This window comes from Micropterus dolomieu, linkage group LG04 (genome assembly GCF_021292245.1).
Source record: "Micropterus dolomieu isolate WLL.071019.BEF.003 ecotype Adirondacks linkage group LG04, ASM2129224v1, whole genome shotgun sequence".
NCBI classification, from domain to species: Eukaryota; Metazoa; Chordata; class Actinopteri; order Centrarchiformes; family Centrarchidae; genus Micropterus; species Micropterus dolomieu.
In genome coordinates this window covers 10,305,454-10,313,848 of record NC_060153.1, presented here as the reverse complement: position 1 = coordinate 10,313,848, position 8,395 = coordinate 10,305,454, and the positions used below count along the sequence as shown (strand labels likewise).

General features: G+C 40.2%; 1 protein-coding gene across 1 annotated transcript; it reads left to right on the top strand.

Moving 5' to 3' along the window:
* LOC123969855 (pre-mRNA-splicing factor ATP-dependent RNA helicase DHX15) lies at window positions 1-7,689 on the top strand. The gene is made up of 14 exons (XM_046047593.1): window positions 1-168; window positions 1,508-1,844; window positions 2,030-2,223; window positions 2,345-2,504; window positions 2,733-2,951; window positions 3,054-3,221; window positions 3,383-3,469; window positions 3,660-3,809; window positions 3,933-4,041; window positions 4,134-4,325; window positions 5,517-5,639; window positions 6,607-6,797; window positions 6,958-7,127; window positions 7,248-7,689. Exons 1-14 carry the CDS (start codon window positions 104-106, stop codon window positions 7,363-7,365), a joined length of 2,283 nt encoding a protein of 760 aa, XP_045903549.1. The 5' UTR covers window positions 1-103; the 3' UTR covers window positions 7,366-7,689.
* The last annotated feature ends 706 nt before the right edge of the window (window positions 7,690-8,395 follow it).

Below are 8,395 nucleotides of genomic sequence, written 5' to 3'. Positions count from 1 at the left end.
GAAAAGAGGAAAGCGGAAGCACAGGAACCTGGAAACCAAGTTAGTTCCCGGTAGAATTGTGTTCGCGTTAATATATAAAAAATAAGCTATTGTTCCCCTAAAGATGTCAAAAAGACACCGTCTGGATTTGGGTGATGACTACTCCACCAGTAAGAAGAGGTCTGAAGGGTAGGTGAAGCTCCAAAGTGAACAAATCTGCTTCAATCAGTTAGGTGCTAGCTAGCCTTTAGCTGATGCTAGTAGATTTGGCTAATAGCCACCATGGATGTATAGAGAACCGAAACGGACAACAACATTAACTGGTGTTGTTGTCGTTCTGGTCTTAGCCGTCCTCAACCACACCTAAATGTTTCTCTGAAACAGTGTTATAAATGTAACGTTACTGCATTTAGCTACATTGTTTTAATTACAACATGCAGCTATTGAGGACGGCTCCAGCTAACAAACGAAGCATCTCTGTTAGCTACGTTTGAGGCACGTGTGTGTGCGGCTAACGTTGACTTAGCAGATTGCTAACAACCTTAGCTAGCTGTCTTAAATTGATTTTGAAATTTAAAGACTGTGATTTGGCTCTTAACATAGCATCTACTCTTAGAAAGTATTATGATAAAAGCTCCCAGCAAGCATTGTTCTAAGCATTGCGCTAGCACGCTTGCTAACTGAATTATTAATATTACTCAGGTTAACTGTTTTGTTAAGTGACTTCACTCAGTTGCAAGTTTCTTAAGGTAATAAGGTTACACCTAGCTCAAACTAATGCAGTCTAATACAACAGTTCTGCAGTAAATCCTACTGTCATCCTACTGTGTGATTATATTGTTGTAGCATGCTAATGTAATGTTTGAAGAGTGTTCATTCAGTCTTGTCATTTTGGAGGGGTAAACTGTGATGCTCTTGAGTTGCATTTCAAAGGCTAAACTAAATATAAAAACATTAAATATAGGATTATTGAAGGGCTATTAGTTTGCAACATTTGTTACTGATTATTTTTACTGTCGTTTATCAATATTAGTATAAACCTCTAAAATCTATTATCAGCAGGCTGTAGTGTGTGTAAGAGCAAGTTAATGCAGTGTTTGTCATATAAGACTCACCATAATTACAAGTTGTAAACAGTTTTCACATCATCTACGGCTGGGAAAGTTTAAATATTTCAAACCACTTCTTAATATGGAACAAACAAACATGGACACTTCACATCAGTCTGTCATTCATGATAGTTAAACCTGTATTGAATGGGTATTTTGATATGTTGTCAATGCACAGAACTTTGTAGCCCTCGTTTGACCAACTCTACAATCATACAGCTCTCGAGTTGTCTGATGTGAACACTTGCTAGTTGAAAACATGGGAAAATTTCCCATCTATGCTCTTCTTTCCACATGCTGTGAACAGGGTATAATACTTACTTATCCTTTGTAATCTTGACAATGGTATAGGCAGGAAATCAAAGTAACATTTTTTGTATTGGAAATATTTTACCGATCCTTTGCCCGGATGTTGACAGGAGAGACAGGGACCGTGATAGAGACCGCGAGGACCGCTCCAAGGACAGGGAACGAGATAGGGACAGGGACAGAGACCGGGACAGAGACCCGAAGCCTTCCAGTGTCCCGTCTAACAGCACAGCACCGGAGCCAATCTTGCAGCCTCTCAAGCAAATGGCCATGCACCAGCAGATCAACCCATTCACCAACCTGCCGCACACGCCGCGCTACTACGAGATCTTGAAGAAGAGGTTACAGCTTCCAGTGTGGGAGTATAAGGAGAGGTTCAGCGACATCATCACGCGTCATCAGAGCTTTGTCCTTGTTGGAGAGACTGGCTCCGGGAAAACAACACAGGTCTGAAATGCAATATATCAGCCAGACTCATGGCTAAAAGCTTGTGTAATGTTTGTTGAAAGCTTTCAAAGTAACATCACATTCAGTATGATTGTGCAATGTTGCGGTTTGTAAAACAATTAATAGTGATTTGTTACACACGTTATTTTATCTGTATTAATGGCAGCGTTTGTTTCGATCTCCAGATCCCGCAGTGGTGTGTGGACATGGTGAGGGGCTTACCTGGACCTAAGCGTGCGGTCGCCTGCACTCAGCCCAGGAGAGTGGCGGCTATGAGTGTGGCTCAAAGGGTGGCAGATGAAATGGACGTCATGCTTGGACAGGAAGTGGGCTACTCCATCCGATTTGAGGACTGTAGTTCTGCCAAGACTATACTCAAGTAAGTGACTGAGGTCTGCTAATGCACAGTAGCTGTTTTTTATAGGCACAGAGCAATTTGTCTTATTTGTTTTAATCCAGAACGTCTCAGTCTAACAAAGCGCGTCTGTAATTTTTTTTAGGTACATGACAGATGGTATGTTACTAAGAGAGGCGATGAATGACCCGCTACTGGAGCGATACGGTGTGATCATTCTGGACGAGGCCCACGAGCGAACTCTGGCCACAGATATCCTGATGGGAGTACTCAAGGAGGTGGTGCGTCAAAGAGCGGATCTGAAGGTATCAGTTCATTTTTTGAATAAAGCAACATCTTCTATAACTAAGATCTTTAGAAATTGCATCATATTGATCATGCAAATGTTATTAAAATGCTGTTTTATTTAGTGATCTGAGTAGAACCGCCCTGGAGCTGCCACTAATCTAAACACATGGACTTATTGGTGCTTTAAAAAAACAAACAGAAATTGGAAAAACAACATGTACTGCAAAGTTTTCCTCCATGCGCAGGTGATCGTCATGAGTGCCACGCTAGATGCTGGGAAGTTCCAGGTGTACTTCGACAACTGTCCTCTCCTGACTATTCCCGGGCGTACACACCCTGTAGAGATTTTCTACACTCCTGAACCAGAGCGAGACTACCTTGAGGCAGCCATCCGCACCGTCATCCAAATTCATATGTGCGAGGAAGATGAAGGTGACTGCCTTCTCTTTCTCACTGGTCAAGAGGTAAGACTTGGTGCTTGCGTTACTGTTCCAGTGGAATTCTCTTTCTAGGCGCATTGTTCTGTTTCCTCAACACACAAAGTAAAATCTACATTTGCCTTTCAGGAAATTGATGAGGCCTGCAAGCGGATCAAACGTGAGGTAGATGACCTTGGACCTGAAGTCGGAGACATCAAAATCATTCCACTGTATTCCACATTGCCACCACAGCAGCAGCAAAGGATCTTTGAGCCGCCTCCTCCAAGAAAGCCCAATGGTGCAATAGGAAGAAAGGTACATTTAAAACAATATATGACAGATAGATTTAAGCAGAAGGAGTATCGCACCAGATTAAATGATGCCTCGTACTCCATGGATGGTTTTATATTGCATATCCATTTGCACCTACTTGGATTATGAACAGATATCTGACAGCCTGTCGCTTCATCCTCCAGGTTGTTGTTTCGACAAACATTGCTGAGACTTCTCTAACAATTGATGGTGTGGTGTTCGTCATTGATCCTGGCTTTGCCAAACAAAAGGTGGGTAAAGCACAACTCACCCCTCTGGATTTTTATTTCATATAATCATGTCTGTAATATAGTGACAAATTTTGGATGATAAAACTCATTATTATAAATGCTGATACAATGTGTTTTTTCTGGGCAAGTAGTCCCTTGTACATCTCAGGTCAGCTGTTTCACTCAAAATTGTTTTCTAATGTTTGTCCAGGTTTACAATCCCCGTATCAGAGTTGAGTCTCTTCTTGTCACAGCCATAAGTAAAGCTTCTGCCCAGCAGAGGGCAGGACGAGCCGGGAGAACACGTCCAGGGAAATGTTTCCGCCTCTACACAGAGAAGGCCTACAAAACAGAAATGCAGGCAAGTGGTAACAGTTGCACAGAGTTCTTCTCTTTAGCCTGTTCTTAGCATGAATACAGATAGAGTTTGCGTACTTTTGATTTTGTGTTTTGATTATTGACATTGTAAACACTCCCTCTCCAGGATAACACATACCCTGAGATTCTTCGATCCAACTTGGGATCTGTTGTGCTGCAGCTGAAAAAGCTAGGTATTGATGACCTTGTGCACTTTGACTTCATGGATCCACCAGGTGAGTTGGACTGCATTAGTTTGACTGAGTGATGAAACATTTATTAATCTATTACGGCATGACTCTGACCTTTCTTTGTCCTCCCTCTGTAGCTCCTGAGACACTGATGAGGGCCCTCGAGCTGCTGAATTACCTGGCAGCTCTCAACGATGACGGTGACCTGACAGAGCTGGGCTCCATGATGGCAGAGTTTCCTCTGGACCCCCAGCTGGCTAAGATGGTCATTGCCAGCTGCGAGTTTAACTGCTCTAACGAGATCCTTTCCATTACTGCTATGCTGTCAGGTAATGCCCAGGACTGGGCTGACATCTTCCTTGCCTTCTGTGGGCCAGGTCTCTTGGGGTTAAACAAACTACTACTCACTGGTGGTATTGGGGTGGGGTGGGGGGGTTCCACCTAGAATTTAGTTTGCACGCATCATTTTGGAATACACAAATGAAGGCCGGACTATTAATCATACATAAATGTAAGTTTAATTTGGTATTATGAAAGTGTTTCTGAATAGAATTATGAAAATGATTTTAGCATCAAACAAGTTCAGTATATTAAGGCACCTTCTGAGCTGTAGTTACAACTAGATGTGAGAAAGTGGCATTTTCTTTCTGTAAAAATGAAGTCAGTGGAAGGCAGACACATATGAGCTTAACAAGTTGCAAAACTCTTCAGCATATAGTTTTATTCCCCAAACATTGTTTGGCTGTCAGAGGTTATTGGGGAGGATAAGACATTAAGTTTATTGGAGGAGAGTTCTAAGATAGAAAAGTAAGATAACAGTTTAAACAAAGATTTTCATTCTTCCCAAAGAAATCTTGTATAGGGAATATAGTGAAAAACATAATCTCCATAGCATTTTTTTCCCTTTTTGCCAATGTGAACTCTTAATGTAAGTCGGGTCCACCAATTCTTAATTAATTTAATAGACTTTAATTTTAGGGTTTAATTTGTTAAGGCTGTAATATGTAATACAATGAATAATAAGTTTGAGCATTTTCACAACTGTCCCATCATCAAAGCATGTGGATAGGGCAGGCACCACTTAAACCTTTTTTTCTTTTCATTTAGTTTTGCATTGTGAGTTTTAACTATTATAGCTATGTACAGCTATCATGTGTAGCATGGATGTAATTTAATTATCTGCTCTCTTAAAAGGCCTTACTAGTATGTCTCAATAACAAAACATTTCTGAATCTTGAAAAGTTAAAACATTGCTGGTGTCCCTAACACTTTGTAGTTGTGTGAAAACTCTTGTTTTACAGATGTGGTTAAATGACCCCCCTCTCTACGAGCTAATAGCCATTACAGTTGGGAAAGACCATGAGAAAAGACTGCAGCCCCCTTTGATAGAGCTTGTGGTCCTGCCCTGTCCCAACGCAGTGTCGCGTGCCCTAGCATCATAGGCTTTGCTCCATTTTTCTGTGAATGTTTGACTCATCCATATGGGCGGCTTTGTTGGGGCCCATACCAACCTTGTTTAGTCCCACAGTGTTTTGTCCGCCCCACGGAGGCTAAGAAGGCAGCAGACGAGTCCAAGATGAGGTTTGCTCACATCGACGGAGACCACTTGACGCTGCTTAACGTCTACCACGCCTTCAAACAAAGTGAGCATCAGATACCCATGAGACATGTTTCAGTCAGGGTTGGACAACGAAACAATAATGATTATTATCGCAATCTCATTTTTCTCAATAATATAACAAATGTTCAATAAATGTTTGAACAAATTAGCATTTCATTTTTCTATTAAAGATATTTATTTTGTTGAGTAAAAGGGACTGAAAAAAGATTGTACTTAATTGTACTCATGCATATTTGTTGAAAAAAGATTCATAATTATTTTGAATGTTCTACCTCAGATTTGTGAAGTGAGTGATTACGATCAAATATTCATCTTTAAACTTGAAAGAAATAATAGTTTGACATTTATTATGATCATTTTTGAAAATGCATTGGAGGCTTCAAGTTTCAACATCACACATACGTAAGTTGTAAATTGGGCCATAATTGACTTCTAAACTAGTTGTGACATCCCAAATCTAAAGTCTTTAACTCAGATTTAAGGTGAGCACAGAGGAAGATGATTGTGAAAGCAGCCGTCTGTGTCGAACGTTCAAGTAAAGTCACAATAAGCAGTTTGTTTGGTTTTTTTTTTTTTTAGTAGAGGAAGGCCTTAACTTCTGCACCATACCTCTATCTTTATCATCATCATTGTGCAGCACAAAAATGCTCTTATTTGGTCTCCACAGAGTTGTGAAAATAATGTTTCCATGGCTTCATACTGTAGATGCCTAACCGTGTTCACCAGCTAGTTGCTAACTTTGTCTGTTAATTATTGCTGGGCAGGTAGTGTCAGAAAACCAATACACAAAAGCACTTTGTGGAGGAACTGATTTTGTAAAATTGATCATCCTCTGTGAGCTTATTATAAGCAACTGCTTTTACATTTCAGTCATTTGATCCACTGTTAATATTAGACATATTGATCAATGCAGCTTTAAAGCTGTTGTAAAAATAACATCAAAGGCTTTTCTTACTTCATAACCTGAATCCTTGTTATACTTTTTCAAGACCACGAGTCTAACCAGTGGTGCTATGACAACTTTGTCAACTACCGTTCACTGATGTCTGCGGACAACGTGCGGCAGCAGCTGTCCAGGATCATGGACCGCTTCAACCTGCCCCGCCGGAGCACTGAGTTCACCAGCAGAGATTACTACATCAACATCCGCCGAGCTCTCTGCACCGGCTTCTTCATGCAGGTGAACAAACATTAGTCATATATTAAATTGTTCTTTTGTAATATCCTGGTCTAATTACATCTTTCATGAAAACTGAAGTTTGTACCAGAGATCTATGTGTGACTTTCTGTAGAGGTTTATATTTTATTTATTTCTTATTTTTTTTTTTTTTGTCCTCCAGGTGGCTCATTTGGAGCGCACAGGTCATTACCTCACAGTCAAAGACAACCAAGTGGTCCAACTCCACCCATCTACAGTTCTGGACCACAAGCCTGAGTGGGTGCTCTACAATGAATTTGTCCTCACCACCAAAAACTACATCCGCACTTGCACAGACATCAAACCAGAGTGGTATGTGTTCAAAGATTAAACATTTCAATACGCCTTCATAAAGATAAATTTAACATAAGCTTTGATTGTATACCATCCCCTGACTGAGTCGTTCATGGTCTTTCTTCTTTCTTTCTACAGGCTGGTGAAGATTGCACCCCAGTACTATGAAATGAGTAACTTCCCACAATGTGAAGCTAAAAGACAGTTGGAGCGAATAATTTCCAAACTAGAGAGCAAGGAGTACTCTCAGTACTGAACAATAGCCAAGAAGTGTCCTGGAAAACAACCGCGTATTATAGTTTTAGATCTTTCTGTATCATTGTATCTTAACGTTTCAAAATTAGCATTTTGATTTTTCTATTTTGTTTGTTTTTTTTTTTTTCCCCATCAATGTTAATTCTGTGACAGTGTATTGTCAGATGAAATATCAGCAGTAAATATTAGACCTGGCTATAAAGATTTTTGAAAGGAATAGCAGAAACATGTCATTTAGATGTGGTTGACTTTCCTTTTAGGGGATTGCCGAGTTTAAAAGAAATCGTGCTTGCTTTGTTTCTTTAATAAAGGAGCTTTGACTTAATTTCTGTGTGCATATATAAAGCCTGCTCAAGCATCTTCAACCAAGTCCAATTGCTATTGACTTTAACCTTCCTTGGACAACTATGACCTGGATTACTGATAACCTTTACAGTTATAAGGCCTGTTGTTGCAAATTGTTCAAATTGGCAGAATTAACAAATTTGCTGGGTTGACTATGTAAATAAGGCAAAGAGGCTGGTTTACGATTAATCAATACTTTTTTGCAAGTACACAATAGTATTTTAGTGTAATGGTTTGTTACACTTCAACTCAACCTTTATTACCTAACATGGAGCTCCTCTATGACACACTGTACAGATAATATATTGACGGTGTGTTCTGGTTTGATCAGGTCCAAAACCCTTTTCATTAAAATATTTTATCATATTGAGGGTGGTGATGGTGAAGTCAAAGGCATGTATCCACTTCACCATCACCACACATACATACATGCCTTTGGTGTGAGAGACCTGGGTTCAATTCCCCACTGTGACACATCCACCAATGTGTCCCTGAGCAAGACATTTAACCCCTAGTTGCACCAGAGGCATGCGACCTCTGACATATATAGCAATTGTAAGTCACTTTGGATAGGCGTCAGCTAAATGAATAAATGTAATAAATCGCCTTATAACAGTGGTCCCCAACCATAGGGTCAGGGTTTTGAGGGTTAAGAGATTTAAAACAAGCTGGGTAAGAAGGAATAC